Genomic DNA, 21,631 nt, shown 5'->3' on the forward strand with positions numbered 1-21,631 from the left:
TATCAATAGTACCATCAGGCTTCAGCTTCTTTTTGAACACCCACTTACAGCCCACAGGTTTACAACCATATGGTCTATCAGTTAGTTCCCAAGTTCCATTAGAAAGAATTGAGTCCATCTCATTATGAACAGCTTCTTTCCAATCATCTACATCCGGAGATGCATATGCTTCTGCAATCGTCTTGGGTGTGTCGTCCACAAGGTATACAATGAAATCATCACCAAAGGATTTTGCAATCCTTTGTCTCTTGTTCCTTCTAGGAACTTCATTGTTATCCTTCTCAAGGACTTCCTCATGTGATTGTTCGAAATATTCATCAGTTGTACTAGATTCAGGAATTATCTCAGAAGAAAATCTAGCAATGCTATGCATATCTTTCATAGGAAATATGTTCTCAAAAAATGTTGCATCACGAGATTCCATTATAGTATCAACATGCATATCAGGTACTTCAGATTTTACCACTAAAAACCTATAAGCAATGCTCCGTTGAGCATACCCTAGAAAGACACAATCCACTGTCTTTGGTCCAAGTTTGCGTTTCTTAGGAATAGGAATATTGACCTTTGCCAAACATCCCCAAGTGCGCAAATAAGAAAGTGATGGTTTTCTCCCAACCCACTCCTCATAAGGGGTTTTCTCTTTATTATTGTTGGGAACTCTATTCAGGACATGACATGAAGTCAATAGAGCCTCCCCCCACCATGCCTTAGATAAACCAGCAGTGTCTAACATGGCATTCACCAAGTCAGTCAATGTGCGGTTTTTCCTCTCGGCCACTCCATTTGATTGAGGTGAATAGGGAGGCGTCCTCTCATGAATAATACCATGTTCCTCACAAAATTCATCAAAAACTTTTGGAAAATACTCTCCACCACGATCGGACCTAAGACGCTTGATCTTTCTCTCTAGTTGATTTTCAACTTCAGCTTTATAGATTTTAAAGTAGTCTAATGCTTCATCTTTAGTTTGCAACAAATAAACATAGCAAAATCTAGTCGCATCATCAATCAAAGTCATGAAATATCTCTTTCCACCTTTTGTCAACACACCATTCATCTCACAAAGATCAGAATGTATGAGTTCTAGAGGTGCCAAGTTTCTCTCCTCGGCAGCCTTATGAGGCTTTCGAGGTTGCTTAGATTGCACACAACTATGGCACTTAGAACCTTTGGCAACTGTGAAGTTCGGAATTAAACTCATGCTGGATAGCCGAGACATTAAACCAAAATTAATATGACATAAACGAGAGTGCCAAATACTTGCATCATCATTAACACTAGCACAAATTTGGTTTATTGACTTATTGCAAAAATCTGAAAGAGAAAAGCGGAACAAGCCTCCGCACTCATAGCCTTTTCCTATAAATTGTCCAAATCTTGACACGATTACTTTATTGGACTCTAAAACTACCTTAAATCCATCTCGACATAGAAGGGAGCCGCTAACTAGATTCTTGTTCATAGTAGGGACATGCTGCACGTTCCTTAGTTGCACGATCTTTCCCGAAGTAAACTTCAGATCCACCGTGCCAATGCCACGAACAGAAGCATGTGACCCATTCCCCATTAGGACGGAAGAATCCCTTGCGACCTGATAAGAAGTAAACAGGGAGATGTCAGCACACACATGAACGTTAGCACCCGAATCAATCCACCACGAAGATGATTGAAATACTGAAAGCACAATAGGTAAATTACCATACCCATCAGTATTGCTAGCGGTCACCATGTTGACAGTCTTGGAGCTTGTTTTCCCTCTGCGGTCTGCACGTTCAGGGCATTCCTTGAAAAAGTGTCCAGGCTTCCCACAGGCGTAGCACTCTAGCTCAGCCTTGTTGAACTTCTTCTTCTTGAAAGTAGTAGTCTTGGTAGGCTTGTTGAAAACAGGTTTGTTCTTCCCTTTGTTCTTGTTCTGTGGGTACCTCTGCACCATGTTAGCAGTAGGCTGAACCTCACCTCCTTTTTCAGTGGTATCTTTAGCCCGAGCTTTTTCTTCAACATCAAGAGATGCAATCAGATTTTCAACTGATATCTCCTGTCTCTTATGCTTCAGAGTTGTGGCGAAATTCCTCCATGAAGGAGGCAACTTTGCAATCATGCACCCAGCCACGAATTTGTCGGGTAGAACACATTTAAGGAGTTCAAGTTCCTTCACAATGCACTGTATCTCATGAGCTTGTTCAACCACAGAACGGTTATTCACCATCTTGTAGTCATGAAAACTCTCCATGATGTACAGTTCACTGCCTGCATCTGTTGCACCGAATTTTGCATTCAGTGCATCCCACAGAATTTTTCCGTCGTTTATGTGCATGTACACATCACACAGACGGTCAGCAAGAACACTCAGAATGCATCCCACAAACATAGTATTGGCTTCCTGGAATTTTCTCCGATCTTCGTCGGTTATTCCCTCTGGAGCACCAACACTAGCGTGGAAAACTTTCAGAGCAGTAAGCCAGAGCGTGGTCTTCACCTGCCACCTCTTAAAGTGCACACCGGTAAACTTATCCGGCCTCAGTGCATCAGCAAATCCAGCCATAGTTAACTCAGGAAATTGCCTACAATTAGGTTTTTGGATTGTTGGAATATTAGGCAAGTTCATGATTAATTCCAGTAAATAATTCATGACTAGAAGAGATACTAGCATGCAATAATCTAGCAAACTAGAAGAACAGCAAGACATGCATAACAGCAGCAAACACGTAACAATAGCTGTAGAAACAGACATGAACAGAGGATGTTGGACGTACTGATCGTTAGCTATTATGGGTGCGACAGTGTTGATGACGATGTTGGCGACGATCTGCTGCTGACGGCGATGAATACGACGATGAGTAGCACCGCCCGACTTGGACGGAAGACGACCCGTGATGACGAATTTGAGCAGTCGCGCACAGCGCTTCCCAAAAACCTAATTCGTCCTCTCCCGGTGCAGGATCGCAAAGACGAACGGTTCCGGAGACCTGCTCTCCCACGCGCCGATGCACGCCGGCGTTTGGGATGGAGTAGACTACGATGGCGGCGCAAGTTGTGAGATGAGGCCAAACCCTAGGTGTTTTTCGGTGTGTCTCTGGCCGCAGCCGGTAGCTGTATATATATTAGGACCAGAGGCGGTATTGTGTCGCGACCACAATCCCAAACCGACTCGGTTTCTAATTCGTATACTTACCGGACAAGAAATCAAAAACTTGTCTGCCAAGACATAAAAATAAAACGGCAAAAGGAAGCTGCGCTCCTGCAAGGAGAGCCTCGTCGGATTTCGGCGGACCATTCACGCGCATGTCGCATGTACGCGCCGCGTCGCCTCGCCTCGCCTCGCCTCGCCACGCCACGCCACGCCACGGCCCGGCCAGGCGAGGCGAGGCGAGCGAGCGCGCGCGTGTGGTTTTCCCTTTCTCTTCTCACACACCACTTACAGTGGTGTGTAGAACCCACTATATAAAGAGGTCCAACTCTTCTTCAACTTCCAAGGTGGGACTAAACTTAGCACCACCACTTGCCATTTTACACATGGGCTTTGAGATTTCAGAAATTGCTATGGGCCTAGCCCATTAATTCTAACAATCCCCCACCAGATCTCAAATACCCATTTAGAGATTTGCCTTCTCTCATCACTTGTTTAATATACCAGTGTTTCAGCAGAGACTGTTAAGTTGAACTTCTGCCTAGAACTTTAAGCTACATCCATTCACAACTTGACAATGGACTATGCCTTGAATTGCTAGTTTTGTGTGAACAGGTTTCACTCAAAGTCTTAACCAGTACCTGACCGCCAGTAGGCTACCCCGCGGTTTGGAGCTTATACGTCATACTCCCTGGTCTCTTCGTGAGCTTACTAGAGATCACCCAAATCTCATAGACTGCGACGTTTACAGTCAGAACTCATATAGGTGTGTTCTTTCAAGACTGCTCTGTAGGACAGCATCTTTGCTAATTATAGCCAATAGAACCACATTAAGGCATGTTGCCAACCTGCCTTACAGATCTGAGCCTTACAGCTCTGAGAGTTTTGCATCTTCACTTGGAGACGATCATAAGTTATTACTCTCCTCAGTTAACCAATAGCTTGTTCTTCCCAGATCCTAATTCACGGGATCTCCGATCACAAAGGTTGGGTTACTACTATGGTGTAACATCTATGGGTCTCATACCCATCTCCCTCGATGCAATATCTATCACATTTCGTGATAGTCCCTTTGTAAAGGGATCTGCCAGGTTTTTGTCTGTTTGTATATACGTAACAGTTATTACTCCGGAGTTTCTCAACTTCCTGACAGACTTCAAACGTCTTTTCACGTGTCTTGATGACTTTGCATTATCTTTAGAATTGTTCACTTTAGCGATAACCGTTTGGTTATCACAATTCATAAGAATAGCCGGTACAGGTTTTTCAACAACCGGCAAGTCCATCAAGAGCTCACGCAGCCATTCTGCCTCAACAGTAGCTGTGTCCAAAGCAGTTAATTCTGCTTCCATAGTTGACCTCGTCAATATGGTTTGCTTGCAAGACCTCCATGACACTGCGCCACCACCATGAGTAAATACATACCCACTTGTTGCGTAAAGTACATCAACATCGGAGATCCAATTTGAATCACTATATCCTTCTAGCACAGCAGGATGCCCTGAATAAGTAATTCCGTAACTTATAGTACCTCTCAGATAGCACAAGACCCTTTCTAGTGCATGCCAATGATCATCACCCGGGTTGGACATGAACCTACTCAGTTTGCTCACAGCAAAAGAGATATCTGGTCTTGTAGCGCTAGCTAAGTACATGAGTGAACCGACAATTTGAGAGTATCTTAATTGATCTCTCGTTTCTTTCTTGTTCTTTCTGAGTGTCACGCTGGGATCATAAGGTGTTGGAGAAGGCTTGCTATCCATAAAACCGAATCGGTTCAAGACCTTCTCAACATAGTGAGATTGCGTTAATGTAATCCCACTCTCATCCTTAATAAGTTTGATGTTTAGAATTACATCGGCTTCTCCCAGATCTTTCATGTCAAAACTTTTCGATAGAAAAGACTTGACCTCATTAATTGCATTAATGTTTGTACCAAAGATCAGTATGTCGTCCACATACAAACATAATATGACACTATTGCCCCCACCATGGCGATAGTAAACACACCTATCAGCCTCGTTAATGACAAATCCTGCAGAAGTCAGAGTTCTTTCAAACTTCTCATGCCATTGCTTAGGTGCCTGTTTCAGACCATACAAAGATTTTAACAACTTGCACACCTTTCTCTCTTCACCCTTTACCACAAACCCGTCAGGCTGATCCATATAGATCTCCTCTTCCAACTCTCCATTGAGAAAAGCTGTCTTTACATCCATTTGATGAATGATAAGACCATAAGAGGCAGCCAAGGAAAGTAACACTCGAATGGTGGTCATTCTAGCAACGGGTGAATAGGTGTCAAAATAATCTTCGCCTTCTTTCTAAGTGTAGCCCTTGGCCACTAGCCGCGCCTTGTACTTATCAATAGTACCATCAGGCTTCAGCTTCTTTTTGAACACCCACTTACAGCCCACAGGTTTACAACCATATGGTCTATCAGTTAGTTCCCAAGTTCCATTAGAAAGAATTGAGTCCATCTCATTATGAACAGCTTCTTTCCAATCATCTACATCCGGAGATGCATATGCTTCTGCAATCGTCTTGGGTGTGTCGTCCACAAGGTATACAATGAAATCATCACCAAAGGATTTTGCAATCCTTTGTCTCTTGTTCCTTCTAGGAACTTCATTGTTATCCTTCTCAAGGACTTCCTCATGTGATTGTTCGAAATATTCATCAGTTGTACTAGATTCAGGAATTATCTCAGAAGAAAATCTAGCAATGCTATGCATATCTTTCATAGGAAATATGTTCTCAAAAAATGTTGCATCACGAGATTCCATTATAGTATCAACATGCATATCAGGTACTTCAGATTTTACCACTAAAAACCTATAAGCAATGCTCCGTTGAGCATACCCTAGAAAGACACAATCCACTGTCTTTGGTCCAAGTTTGCGTTTCTTAGGAATAGGAATATTGACCTTTGCCAAACATCCCCAAGTGCGCAAATAAGAAAGTGATGGTTTTCTCCCAACCCACTCCTCATAAGGGGTTTTCTCTTTATTATTGTTGGGAACTCTATTCAGGACATGACATGAAGTCAATAGAGCCTCCCCCCACCATGCCTTAGATAAACCAGCAGTGTCTAACATGGCATTCACCAAGTCAGTCAATGTGCGGTTTTTCCTCTCGGCCACTCCATTTGATTGAGGTGAATAGGGAGGCGTCCTCTCATGAATAATACCATGTTCCTCACAAAATTCATCAAAAACTTTTGGAAAATACTCTCCACCACGATCGGACCTAAGACGCTTGATCTTTCTCTCTAGTTGATTTTCAACTTCAGCTTTATAGATTTTAAAGTAGTCTAATGCTTCATCTTTAGTTTGCAACAAATAAACATAGCAAAATCTAGTCGCATCATCAATCAAAGTCATGAAATATCTCTTTCCACCTTTTGTCAACACACCATTCATCTCACAAAGATCAGAATGTATGAGTTCTAGAGGTGCCAAGTTTCTCTCCTCGGCAGCCTTATGAGGCTTTCGAGGTTGCTTAGATTGCACACAACTATGGCACTTAGAACCTTTGGCAACTGTGAAGTTCGGAATTAAACTCATGCTGGATAGCCGAGACATTAAACCAAAATTAATATGACATAAACGAGAGTGCCAAATACTTGCATCATCATTAACACTAGCACAAATTTGGTTTATTGACTTATTGCAAAAATCTGAAAGAGAAAAGCGGAACAAGCCTCCGCACTCATAGCCTTTTCCTATAAATTGTCCAAATCTTGACACGATTACTTTATTGGACTCTAAAACTACCTTAAATCCATCTCGACATAGAAGGGAGCCGCTAACTAGATTCTTGTTCATAGTAGGGACATGCTGCACGTTCCTTAGTTGCACGATCTTTCCCGAAGTAAACTTCAGATCCACCGTGCCAATGCCACGAACAGAAGCATGTGACCCATTCCCCATTAGGACGGAAGAATCCCTTGCGACCTGATAAGAAGTAAACAGGGAGATGTCAGCACACACATGAACGTTAGCACCCGAATCAATCCACCACGAAGATGATTGAAATACTGAAAGCACAATAGGTAAATTACCATACCCATCAGTATTGCTAGCGGTCACCATGTTGACAGTCTTGGAGCTTGTTTTCCCTCTGCGGTCTGCACGTTCAGGGCATTCCTTGGAAAAGTGTCCAGGCTTCCCACAGGCGTAGCACTCTAGCTCAGCCTTGTTGAACTTCTTCTTCTTGAAAGTAGTAGTCTTGGTAGGCTTGTTGAAAACAGGTTTGTTCTTCCCTTTGTTCTTGTTCTGTGGGTACCTCTGCACCATGTTAGCAGTAGGCTGAACCTCACCTCCTTTTTCAGTGGTATCTTTAGCCCGAGCTTTTTCTTCAACATCAAGAGATGCAATCAGATTTTCAACTGATATCTCCTGTCTCTTATGCTTCAGAGTTGTGGCGAAATTCCTCCATGAAGGAGGCAACTTTGCAATCATGCACCCAGCCACGAATTTGTCGGGTAGAACACATTTAAGGAGTTCAAGTTCCTTCACAATGCACTGTATCTCATGAGCTTGTTCAACCACAGAACGGTTATTCACCATCTTGTAGTCATGAAAACTCTCCATGATGTACAGTTCACTGCCTGCATCTGTTGCACCGAATTTTGCATTCAGTGCATCCCACAGAATTTTTCCGTCGTTTATGTGCATGTACACATCACACAGACGGTCAGCAAGAACACTCAGAATGCATCCCACAAACATAGTATTGGCTTCCTGGAATTTTCTCCGATCTTCGTCGGTTATTCCCTCTGGAGCACCAACACTAGCGTGGAAAACTTTCAGAGCAGTAAGCCAGAGCGTGGTCTTCACCTGCCACCTCTTAAAGTGCACACCGGTAAACTTATCCGGCCTCAGTGCATCAGCAAATCCAGCCATAGTTAACTCAGGAAATTGCCTACAATTAGGTTTTTGGATTGTTGGAATATTAGGCAAGTTCATGATTAATTCCAGTAAATAATTCATGACTAGAAGAGATACTAGCATGCAATAATCTAGCAAACTAGAAGAACAGCAAGACATGCATAACAGCAGCAAACACGTAACAATAGCTGTAGAAACAGACATGAACAGAGGATGTTGGACGTACTGATCGTTAGCTATTATGGGTGCGACAGTGTTGATGACGATGTTGGCGACGATCTGCTGCTGACGGCGATGAATACGACGATGAGTAGCACCGCCCGACTTGGACGGAAGACGACCCGTGATGACGAATTTGAGCAGTCGCGCACAGCGCTTCCCAAAAACCTAATTCGTCCTCTCCCGGTGCAGGATCGCAAAGACGAACGGTTCCGGAGACCTGCTCTCCCACGCGCCGATGCACGCCGGCGTTTGGGATGGAGTAGACTACGATGGCGGCGCAAGTTGTGAGATGAGGCCAAACCCTAGGTGTTTTTCGGTGTGTCTCTGGCCGCAGCCGGTAGCTGTATATATATTAGGACCAGAGGCGGTATTGTGTCGCGACCACAATCCCAAACCGACTCGGTTTCTAATTCGTATACTTACCGGACAAGAAATCAAAAACTTGTCTGCCAAGACATAAAAATAAAACGGCAAAAGGAAGCTGCGCTCCTGCAAGGAGAGCCTCGCCTCGCCACGCCACGCCACGCCACGCCACGGCCCGGCCAGGCGAGGCGAGGCGAGCGAGCGCGTGTGGTTTTCCCTTTCTCTTCTCACACACCACTTAGAGTGGTGGAGAGAACCCACTATATAAAGAGGTCCAACTCTTCTTCAACTTCCAAGGTGGGACTAAACTTAGCACCACCACTTGCCATTTTACACATGGGCTTTGAGATTTCAGAAATTGCTATGGGCCTAGCCCATTAATTCTAACACTCGCTGCCTCGCTGCACAAGGCGTGCGTCTAGGGCGTCGGGGCGTGCTGGGGCTCCTGCCGTCCTCCCTCCTGGGTTGTGCGAACGTGGAGATGGAGAAGCTGGCTTGGGCCTTCGCTATGTGTTGGGCTAAGCCCCGGGCCCATTCAAAAAGATGGCTATATAATAACTAAAAAGAATTGCCACGCCCCGGGCCTGGGGCCTGGGGCCCAGATTCGCCGATCCAGTTGTAACAGAAAGATCCAAATCCTCTTGCAGGGCAGCATGAGCATAAACATGACTAAGAGGAGACAAGCAAGACTGCTTCTATGATACTCCTGTCATCAAATGGTAGCAAATCAAAATGAGTAGGATTATTCAGAGATAATTTTATCTGTAACTGTTGGCCTATTATTGGGTAGCCAACTAGCCTAGAGTATGAATACAACGAAGTATTCAGTGAAGCAAGATTGAGATAGTGTTTGTGATATTGTAGAAGGAGGAGCATCATATGAACAATGTTATAAGAGATCTGCGCTCAAACAAGCTCATGGTAAAGTATGTCTGTTGGGCACCAAATTTGGAAAAGATATGGAGTGGAGCAATACACAACAAACTATCTTAATGCCCGATGAGAAATCATCAATCCCAAACAAAGGTTACCTAGTACTCGTACATCTTTGAAGGGGAGCCTTGGCGCAGTGGTAAAGCTGTTGCCTTGTGACCCAAAGTGGTCTGACCCTTCCTCGGACCCTACGCAAGCGGGAGCTATATGCACCGGTCTGCCCTTGTTTTTTAAGGGAGTACATCTTTTTATGTACTTACTGAACAGAGAGTTCTGTGAGGTCCATGTTTTTATCTTCAGGTACAATTGTACTAACCAAGAACTTGAGTAAACTTTTACTTCCACCATAAACAAAGGTAAAATGTGTCGTAGAATAGATGATACCTTTTATTATTATCAAGGAACATGGTTCTAAGCCGAATCAGAAGTCATGAATTACAAATGATATCCAACATTCAGCTGCTTTACTGATGTTTGAGGGACAATTCATAGTTTATGACTGTGTCACCATTTCTACTGTAGCCATTCTCGTATCAAAATGATACATGATTAACTACAATTTATACGTTGCCGCAATACTTATGTGGGTCCTGTCCAAACTGGTAGTCTGGTTTGGGACAACATTTCTCCTTTCTGATGACTAGCATCTTGCCTAGTATTTTGCTGCATACTCCGTACTTGCTGATAGACGCTTTCAGATTTGCTTTGCTTGAAAGTTCCAGAGAATGATCAAGATAAAGTGACCTTATCGGATTTGTACCTTTTTGCATTAGTTCTGGCTATTCTGATGTGTATTGAACCAACAGTACTAATGTTTCCAAGGTGGTAAAGCCCAAAAACTAAAGCAGATGCATAATGGTGAGTAAATCTCTATTTGCTTAGCAGTTGGGATCTCATAAATCTGCAGAAACACTAAAAGTCTGATGTCAAATTTTTAGGCATGACAAACTGATCTTTTTCATGACACTTGACTGAAGATGTTAGTGGACGCGTTATTGCTGAGCCGAAGAAGTTTAAGACGACCAAATATTTGAGCAGTTACTCCATCAAACAAGAATAAATGTTTATGCTCACAAACTGTGATGTTTTTAATTTTTGGTAGTTTGTTGAAACAAATACAACGATGCTATTCAGATGATTCCCGTTGTCCGCTGACATTGACAAACTTGGCAATTATGATCATCTGGCATCTTGTACCGCAAACATTTGCGTGATAAACAAATCAAACAAGTGTCGTGCAACCTGGCTTCCTATGTGTTGCCATCAAAACAAATGTGGCCTGTACCGACAATTTTCAGCATTATCAATGGGTCATGAAAAATATTCAGGAAGAGCCGCCATGATTAGACGTTTTTTTTTCCTTTTTAGAGAGAAAAGAGTAGATGCTACAGGTTAGCCCACAGTGAATAAGACCACGGGCTGCAGATGATGAATGGACTCTGGGCCTATCGTTCCTACACTGCATGGTTCCTTTTCCATTTTAGAAAGAAAGAAGAAAGTATAGCCCCTCTAAACTTTAAAACTGGATTAATTGCACCTTAGCTTTGTAAAACCATTATAAATCCAATCCTGGTGGCCATCGGCAACCCGGCCTGGACGGCCTGACCTGGCCCGGACTTGCCCGCGGGCCGGGCCTGGGCCTAAAAATTGAGACCGAAGATCATGTTAGGCGGGCCTAGGCTCGTCATATTTGCGCTTTACTGAAGAGGCCCGAGGCCTGACGGGCTTTTACGTTGACCGGCCGGGCTTGGGTTTGGATTTTAGGGTTTAGGGTTTAGGGTTTAGGGTACTGGACTGGCTAGCTACTGTGTTTATACTATGGCAAGCTAAAATTTGATGACGTATATATAGAAAAAACATTTGATAATATCGAAGCTTGTCAAATTGACAACTTTTTTAGAGGCCGGTCAATTTGGTATTCAACTGGTAAATGGCATTTTTTTTTTACTTGCCAGACATTGACATACCAAATTTTGGTATTAAACAATGCATGCCATCAATTTGCATGGATAAAAAGCCCTTGCTACGAAACCTCACTAAACCCTACAACCTATCCTGTCCTCGCCGGCGGCGTGTGCTGATCGGATTTTCGAGTAGCAATGTTGGCGCGGGCGTTTACGCTGGTGAGAAGCAAAGGCACCCAATGCCCCCCGCTGAATCGCTCCGTCCAGAGCTCCGGCGCTCTTGGCCGCTGCTCCCACACGCCGCCGCAGCAGTTTTACCGTCGATTGCTATCTGACTGCACCTCCCAAGAACAGCACCCACCACAAAATCACAGCACGGGAACTCGTCCTACCTGCAGTACCTTCGAATCAAACTGGATCAAGCAGAACAATTCCTCCCCTAAGGAGAATCCAGCCGATTCTTGTCTTGAATCTTTATCTACTGCAAACGATGATGCTGCAGACCACAAAATTCATCAGAGGTTTGCGCTCCTGAGGAGCATAGGGAGTGCACCAACGAGGACGACCTGAGGGCGCTGCTGAAGAAGAAGAACGCCCCGGTCTGCTACGTCTGGTGCGATCCCTCCCCGTCGATGCACATAACCAAGGGCACCACCATGGCGATCAACGTGAACAAGCTGCTCGAAGCCGGCTGCAAGGTCAAGATATTCATGGCGGACTGGTTCGCTCTCACAAACCACAACGTCAGTCTGAGAAAAGTCCATGACGTTTGCGCGTACACCACCGAGATGTGGAGAACAGTCGGCATGCACCTCGACGAGGTGGAGCTCGTTCGCGCGTCGGACGAGGTCAGCCGCGACACGCACCGATACTGGCCGCTAGACATGAAAGTCGCGAGGAGGACCAAGCTCAGCGACATGGTGGAGTGCATCCTTTCATCGAAGGACATGAGGCTGTACGGGAGCTTCCTGTACCAGCCGAAGGGACTCTTCTCCGACGAGGTCTTCGACACGTGCCTGCACTCCGCCGCCATACTGTCCCGCGACGAAGCGGACGTGTGGCTGCTGGACATCGGCCAGCGCGCGAGCAACAAGGTGGTCGAGCGCTACCGCGAGCGGGAAGCGGCTATGCGCGAGGATCGGCATCGGCCGGTCGTCGCCTTGTCCCACGGCGTGCTGCCCAGCCTGCTCGAGTACCCGGAGATAGAGATGTTCGGGGACCCAAGGTGGGCGATCTACATGGAGGACACGGAGTGGGAGGTCGGCCGGGCGATGCGGAAGGCGTTCTGCCCGCCGGGAACCGCGGACGGCAATCCGTGCCTGGAGTACATCAGGCAGATAATCTTTCCTCTGTTTGGGAAGTTTGAGGTGGCCACGTTGTAAGTGCATCTAGTGCCACTCCTATTTGATTTTGGAGTATTAACGACAAACCTGGTTGAGGGACTAATGTGTTTGTGAGAATTGCAGGATAACACAGGTAGTAGTCCCTCATTGATTCGGTTTACCTACCGGAGATGACCCCTAAAAATGTATGAAGACATTGAAGACGGTGGTGGTATGTGAAGATATTCACATTGAAGACTATGACAAGAGAAGGCATTGCGTGAAGACTATGGAGCGCGAAGACCTAGTTGTTTCGTTGTTTCCTTTTCTTATTTGTTGAGTCGTAGGAACCACCGTACTGTTAAGTGGGGTCCGAGTGAACAAAGTCAGAGTGACTGAAGTGATGCTCAACCAAAATCCTATGTCTTCGAGCGAAGACAATGAGAGCAGATCTTATCCAGAGCTGGATGAGTCAGCTTTACTTGTAGCCCAAGTAAAGTTGCCGCGTGTGTTTGAAATTTGACCGTTCACTAGTAGAAAACAGGGCTTTGGTCACAGGGCAGTATTCACATTAGTCTCGGTTCAGTCACGAACCGGGACTAATGTGAGCATTCGTCCCGATTCGTGCGGCTAAGGCATTAGTCCCGGTTCACCTGGGCCCTTTAGTCCCGGTTGGTGCCACGAACCGGGACTAAAGGGTGCGATGCCCAACCTTTAGTCCCGGTTGGTGCCACCAACCGGTACTAATGGGCTTTGAGGCATTAGTACCGGTTCATGGCACAAACCGGTACTAAACGTCCCATTTTGAAACTCTACCCCCCCGGGACCGCCTTTTCAGTTTTAGAAAAAACAAAAGAAAATGATGGAAATGTCAAAAAATAAAATAAAATAAGTTTCCCATGTGATATGTGGTCTAGTTGTTGGGAAAATTAACAAATATGAATTTCGACTTTATTTGCAAAATCTACAAATGGGCATAACTTTTGCATACGAACTCGGATGAAAAAGTTTTTTATATGAAAAATCATCTACTCGAAAAGTTACATCCGAATTTAACTGGGGGAACCCCGTTAAACATTTTCAAAATCCTCAAAAAACCTAACGGAAAAAAGTTACGGGGCTTTTATGATCTAGAGTGGAAAAATCGAAAAAAATTCAAACTGTGGTCAAACAATGGTCAAACTAATTATTCTAGAATATTAGTGTTACTAAATAATTATTTCAGTTATTTTGAATTTTGGTCAAATCTGGTCAAACTGTGGTCAAACAATGGTCAAACTAATTATTCTACCATATTAGTGTTACTAAATAATTATTTCAGTTATTTTGAATTTTGGTCAAATCTGGTCAAACTATGGTCAAACAATGGTCAAACTAATTATTCAAGAAATATTAGTGTTACTAAATAATTATTGTTTTTTAAAACAATAGTTTCAAACTCAAACAGTGAAATGTGTCACTTCATGCTCAAGCAAAATTCCTGAGGGTTAATAGGATTGACATCTTACTATTGTCAGGAAAACAACAAGTGCAGACTTGGAAACGAGGGAGAATAGAACCCGGAAGTTAAGCGTGCTCAGGCTGGGGGAGTGGGAGGATGGGTGACCGTTCGAAAAGTTAGATGATTTGGAATGATGAGGGGTGATTAGAGATTAGAAGATAAATTGAGCAGTGATGAGGGGTGATGATTAGAGATTAGAGGTTAAAATAATTCAGAAATTTAAAAATAAAAAAAATCATAAAAAATCATAAAATTTCCTTTAGTCACCAACCGGGACTAAAGGTGGAGCTCCACGTGGCAGCGGCCTTTAGTCCCGGTCCGTGTAAGAACCGGGACTAAAGGGGAGAGGCATTAGTAATGACCCTTTAGTCCCGGTTCAAAAACCGAGACTAAAGGGCCTTACCAACCGGGACAAAAGCCCCTTTTTCTACTAGTGGTTGGAACACGTGTCAGTTCCTTAGTGACCCAGGGTCATTTTGGACAAATCAGGTCGGGTTGCCTAGTGGCTATAAATAGCCCACCCCCTACACCATAAATTGGTGGCTGCTCAGAGTTAGTGCACAGCTTTTGCCGTTTGAGAGCAACCCACCTCCGAAGCTTTTGAGAGAGAGAAACCCTTGCGAGGAGAAAGCCCAAACACCCAGAGCCAAAGAGTGTTAGGCATCACTGAAGTCTTTCTGTCCGCGTGACCTGAATACTTATTACACTTGAGGACTGTGAATCCTCCAGCCAGTTAGGCGTCGCGTTCTGAGCATCCAAGAGTCATTGTGGATCGCCGGTGAACAAAGTCTGTGAAGGTTTGGAAGTCTACCTTGAAGACTTACCAAAGTAATTGCGCGAGGACTGGGTGTCCTTAGCTCAAGGGGAATAAGGTGAAGACGCGGTCTTCTGAGTTAAATCTCAGCCTCCCTAACCAGACGTACAGTTGTCACAGCAACTGGAACTGGTCCAACAAATCCTGTGTCCTCAACAAGTGACTGGTTCTATCCTCACTGTGTGACAGTTTGTCTTTGTGAAGTCATTGCTTGTTTGCTTTACCTATTTGTCTTCACTGTGTGACTTCTATCGTTGTTTGGCTTCATACCATCTTCCATCCTGATCCATACTACCTAGCTGCTATTAGTCTTCGCACTTTCACTCCATTGAATACCTGACTATGGCTTGCCTAGTGTAGTCTACCTTCCGCTGCATATCAATAGGTTCATTTCTATTGTTTGTCTTCGAAACTCTCATGTTTTGAAGACTTTCATAAAAATCGCATATTCACCCCCCTCTAGTCGATAACCAGCACTTTCAATTAGTATCAAAGCAAGGTACTCCCTTGTTCTGTGTGATTCGGTTTAACCACCTGGAGTTTTAGCTATGTCGACTGCGGGGATAATCAAAGTCTCCGCTGCGTGCCCCGTCTTCGATGGAACTGAATATCCTTACTGGAAGAATAAGATGCGCATGCATCTTGAAGCCATTGATGTCGACCTCTGGTATGTCGTCAAGAATGGCGTTCCCAAGACTGGTGAATGTGTCACCCCTGCTGATGTCAAGAAGTTCATTCAACTGCATTCTACTGCCAAGAACATCATCTGTGGTCATCTGAGCAAAGGACAGTATGGCCGTGTGAGTGCTCTGGAAACGTCGAAGCTAGTCTGGGACTGGCTCTCCAAGGTCAACGAAGGCATCTCAACCCAGAGAGATCAAAGGATTAGTGTTCTTCGCAACCTCTTCAACCGCTTCAAGAGAAACGACAATGAGAATGTCCAGCTCAGGTTTGATCGCCTCACTGACATCACAAATGAGCTTCGTGCTCTTGGCGCCACTGAGATTACCAAGCATGAAATCGTCAAGACACTACTGAGATCACTTGACTGCTCGTTCGACACCCTTGCCCTCATGATACAAGAATGCCCTGACTTCAAGACACTCGATCCGTCTGATATACTTGAGAGGCTCAACACACATGAGTTCCAGCTATCTGAGAAAAGAGATATCTATGGTCCCAACTACGGCCGAACTCATGCTTTGAAGGCAAAAGTTGTTTCCTCATCTGAAGAAGAATCTGACTGCAGTTCTGATGATCCTGAAGACATTGGAAAGGAACTTGCTATGCTTGTGAAGAAGTTCCAGAAGTTCACTAAGAAGAAGGGCTTCAGAAAGTCTTCACGATTCAGCTCAAGAAATGATGAAGCTTCCACTCATGACTACAAGAAGAGAACATGTCACAAGTGCAAGAAACCTGGACACTACATCTCTGAGTGTCCACAGTGGGACAATGAGAACAACAAGAAGAAGAAGAGCAAGGAATATGATTCTCATGACAAGAAGAAGAAGAAATCCTCAAAGTCTTCTTCCAAGTCCTCATCCAAGTCTTCATCTCATAAGAAGAGCTCATCTGGCAAGGCTCGTGCTTTTGTCGGCAAGGATATGGATTCAGAGGAGGAGTCCGCTTTTGAGGAGGCGGAGGTGGAGTCTGAGGAGGAGTCCGACCCTAGCATTGCAAGTCTGGCTCTAGCTACAGCCTACGTTGCCAAGTCCATCTTCAACACTGAAGACAATGGCTCCGTCACCAACGCTGAAGCTAATGACAAGGACGACTCTGCTCCCACCTACTGCTTCATGGCACGTGGTGCCAAGGTAAAATCACGCGATGCTTACTTTCAAACATCTAGTGAAGATGACTCTGATTGTGAATCCAAACCCAGCTACAAAACACTTGCTAAAATTGCAACTGAACAACAGAAAGCTATGGAACATACTCAAAAACTGTTAGATAAAAGCGATGACCTGTTGGATGCTGAAATGACCTGTTCTCAGTCCTTAATTGAAGACATAAAAAATCTTCATGTTAAGTACCAGGAACTTGAAAGTCGTCATGAAACGCTCTCAACAACTCATGAAAAGCTCTCCTGTGATTATCTTCAAAGGAAGCAAGAGCTTGAGAAATTGAGAGCGACTCATGAAGATCTTCAAAAAGAGAATGAGTCACTTCGCGCTCAACAGATCAGTTCCGCTCAGGAAGGATTTGAACCACCATGTCTAAAATGTCTTGAGCGTGATAACGCTACTTCTGTTGCTGAATGTTCTACTGCTGCTACTGTTGCAATATCTTCAACTGCTGATGTGGTAACTAACCCCTCTGCTTAGGATACCACTACTATTGCTGATGAAAATGCTAGGTTGAAGACACTGCTTGAAAAAGGGATGTGCAAAAGTCTCAAAGGGCATCAGACACTGTGCGATGCCCTCAAAAAGCAGATTCTGAACCGAAACCCTAGGAAAGAGGGTGTTGGGTTCGAGAGGAAAATGAATGTTGATGGCTCCTACTGGAAGCCTGAGCAGTACCCCAAAACCACATGGGTTGCTGCAAAGGGACCTTCAGTGGATCCATCCACCTTATCTGGCTTCACCTGTGCTAACCCTATTATCATTGATGAATCCTTTGATGCAAACTATAAACTGTTTAAGAATCAGAATGGTGAAGTGTTTGTCAGGTATATTGGTACTAACTGCAGGAATGGACCACCTATGAAGAAGATCTGGGTTTCCAAAAGTTGTCTTGAGAATCTTCCTGTGAATGTCATCATGACACCACCTGGGAAGAAGACAAATCCCAGACCAAAGGCTTCATATGGCCCAAAGGCTTCATACAGACAGAGGACTCACCTGACCCTAACGCCAATGTTTTGCAGGGAACCATACTTAGACTTATGAATATGAGCGTGTTTCTTCAAACCGCTATGTTCATAAGACTAAGAACTTTTCTGCTTATTCATATGACTATCATTCATCTCCTGCAAGGCTATTTGCTAGGGCTCCAAAGCCGAAGTTCTCAGATGCTGCACTTAGACTCATTGCTTCTAAGCCACCCCTGAAGATGTGGGTGGTTAAGAAGAATTAACTTTCTTTTGCAGGGAAAGGTCTCCAGCCGGAAATCAAAGGCATCTGATGCTATTGCTGGGGACCTAAAAGATCTTGTAGGGCGCAAGATCAAATGCCCAAATGGTCTTACTATGTATTTTGTTCCTGAATCGCTTGCCAATCATCCTATCAGTCCTAATCTTGATCTGAGCTTTGATAATCCTCTTGTGCGTCAAATGTTTATGCTTCACAATACTCTTGGTGAAGCCTATCCCCCTAACTGTACTGTAGGGTATGACACCTCATGCTTCAGAATGGATTCTGGACAGCGGATGCACTAATCATATGACTGGTGATCGATGTCTTCTCATGGACTCAACCTTACGTCCATCTGACAAGAGTCACATCACATTTGCTGACACTGGTAAAAGCAAGGTATTGGGTCTAGGTAGAGTTGCAATCTCAAAGGATCAGCACATGGATAAAGTGATGCTTGTTGAATCCCTTGGTTTCAACTTAATGTCTGTCTCAATGCTTTGTGACTTGAACATGATTGTGATATTTGGAAAATATCGTTGCCTTGTACTAATGGAATCTGACAAGTCTCTAGTCTTTGAAGGGTACCGGAAAGATGATCTGTACATGGTATATTTCTCAGCAGGATCACAGCTTGCAGTATGTCTTCTAGCAAAAGCGTTAGAGTGCTGACTCTGGCATTGGAGGCTAGGGCATGCTGGCATGAGGAACTTACACACTCTCGCAAAGAAGAAGCATGTCATAGGCATCGAGGGCGTCAAGTTCAAGAAGGATCACTTGTGCGGTGCCTGCGAAGCTGGAAAGATGACTAGGGCCAAGCATCCCTCGAAGACAATCATGACAACATCTCAACCCTTCGAGCTGCTACACATGGACTTATTTGGCCCTACTCACTACTCTACTCTCACTACTACTGCTTGTCTCTATGGCTTCGTCATTGTTGATGATTATTCAAGATATACGTGGGTGCACATAATTCTCTACAAGACTGAAGTGCAGGATGTCTTCAGACGCTTCGCCAACCGTGCCATGAACAACTATGGCATCAAGCTCAAGCATATCAGAAGTGACAATGGCACAGAGTTCAAGAACACCAGCCTCGATCTTTACCTGGATACATTGGGCATCACTCATGAGTTCTCAGCTCCGTACACACCTCAGCAGAATGGCATCATGGAGCGCAAGAACAGAACGCTCATTGAGATGGCACGAACAATGCTTGATGAATACAAGACACCAAGAAAGTTCTGGCCTGAAGCTATTGATACTGCATGCCATGTCATCAACCGTGTTTATCTTCACAAGCTTCTGAAGAAAACATCTTATATATGAACTCCTCACTGGTAAGAAGCCAAATGTCAGTTACTTCAGAGTATTTGGTGCTAGGTGCTGGATCAAGGATCCACATCACACTTCAAAATTTGCACCGAAAGCACATGAAGGTTTTATGCTTGGTTACGGAAAGGATTCGCACTCCTACAGAGTCTTCAACCTCTTTCACTATAAAGTGGCTGAAAATGTGGATGTGCGGTTCGATGAGACTAACGGCTCGCAAAGAGAGCACCTGCCAAATGTGCTAGATGAAGTTTGACCTAGTGAATCCATCAAGCTAATGGGAACTGGAGAAATCATACCAAATGAAGCACAACCTGAAGAGGAACTTATCATTTCTGCACCCAATCAACCTGAAGACAGTGCTCAGCCCAAAGACAATCCTCCTAACGATGACAATGATCAGCAAGAGCAAAATCTTCATCCGGTTCATCCTCGAGTTGCAAATGAAGTACAGATTGAGAAGATAATTGATAGCATCAATGCGCCTGGTCCACTCACTCGTTCAAGAGCAACACAACTAGCAAATTTTTGTGGGCACTTTGCATTTGTCTCGATATCTGAACCCAAGAAAGTTGCTGAAGCCTTCATGGAACCTGAATGGATTCAAGCTATGCAAGAAGAGCTTCAACAGTTCAAGCTGAACAATGTCTGGGAACTTGTCAAGCGTCCTGACCCTCGCAAGCACAACATAATAGGCACAAAATGGATATATCGCAACAAGCAAGATGAGCATGGTCAAGTTGTCAGAAACAAGGCTCGCCTCGTTGCTCAAGGATACACTCAAGTTGAGGGGATTGACTTCGATGAAACATTTGCTCCCGTGGCTAGGCTTGAAGCTATTCGCATATTACTAGCCTATGCAAATCATCACAACATCCTGCTGTATCAAATGGATGTGAAGAGTGCATTTCTCAACGGCAAGATTGAAGAAGGAGTGTATGTTGCACAACCTCCTGGCTTTGAAGATCCAAAACATCCTGATATGGTGTACAAGCTAAACAAGGCACTGTATGGCCTCAAACAAGCCCCTCGCGCTTGGTATGACACACTCAAAGACTTCCTGAAGAGCAAAGGCTTCAAACCTGGTTCCCTGGATCCCACACTCTTCACGAAGACATATGATGGTGAACTGTTCGTGTGCCAAATATACGTGGATGACATTATCTTCGGCTGCACCAACCAGAAATACAGTGATGAATTTGGACACATGATGCAAGAGCAATATCAAATGTCAATGATGGGTGAGCTGAAGTTTTTCCTTGGTCTTCAAATCCGTTAACAAAGAAATGGCATCTTCATATCTCAAGAGAAATATCTCAAAGATTGCCTGAAGAAGTTTGAAATGCAAGACTGCAAAGGTTACACGGCGCCAATGCCAACCAAGAGTCATCTGGGTCCTGACGCCAATGGTAAAGAGTTCGATCAAAAGGTATACCGCTCCATGATTGGTTCTTTAATTTATTTATGTGCATCTAGGCCAGATATTATGCTTAGTGTTTGCATGTGTGCTCGATTCCAAGCGGCACCAAAGGAATCGCATCACTTAGCTGTGAAGCGAATTCTTTGATATTTGGCTTACACCCCAACATTAGGATTATGGTATCCAAAGGGCTCAGAGTTTGATCTAGTTGGATTCTCGGATGCTGATTATGCTGGTGATAAGGTGGATCGCAAGTCTACATCAGGCACATGTCACTTTCTGGGACGATCACTTGTCTGTTGGTCTTCAAAGAAGCAGAACTGTGTATCACTCTCCATTGCTGAATCTGAATACATTGCTGCTGGATCTTGCTGCGCTCAGCTTCTATGGATGAAGCAAACTCTCAAGGACTATGGCATCCATCTGAAACAAGTACCACTCTACTGCGACAACGAAAGTGCCATCAAGATTGCCAACAATCCAGTTCAGCACTCGAAGACAAAGCACATTGAAATTCGTCATCACTTTCTCAGAGATCATGTTATGAAGGAAGATATTGACATCATTCACGTCAACATTGAAGAGCAATTGGCAGATATCTTCACAAAGCCCTTGGATGAGAAAAGGTTTTGCAAGTTGCGGTGTGAGCTAAATATCTTGGAATCCTCGAATGTCCTGTGATCAGGCACACATCCTAACACTTATGCATGTTGATGACTTA

General features: G+C 44.3%; 1 protein-coding gene across 1 annotated transcript; it reads left to right on the top strand.

The window, feature by feature from the left end:
* Positions 1 to 12,100: 12,100 nt before the first annotated feature.
* Positions 12,101 to 12,826, top strand: LOC109741327 (tyrosine--tRNA ligase 1, cytoplasmic-like). Its single transcript, XM_020300402.2, has one exon. It carries the CDS (start codon positions 12,101 to 12,103, stop codon positions 12,824 to 12,826), a length of 726 nt encoding a protein of 241 aa, XP_020155991.2.
* Positions 12,827 to 21,631: the final 8,805 nt, after the last annotated feature.

Source organism: Aegilops tauschii, chromosome 7 (genome assembly GCF_002575655.3).
Source record: "Aegilops tauschii subsp. strangulata cultivar AL8/78 chromosome 7, Aet v6.0, whole genome shotgun sequence".
In the NCBI taxonomy this organism is placed as follows: domain Eukaryota; kingdom Viridiplantae; phylum Streptophyta; class Magnoliopsida; order Poales; family Poaceae; genus Aegilops; species Aegilops tauschii.

Bases quoted from the DNA above. Each gene is read 5' to 3' on its own strand.
- LOC109741327 (XM_020300402.2), top strand. From the start codon at position 12,101: ATGGCGATCAACGTGAACAAGCTGCTCGAAGCCGGCTGCAAGGTCAAG.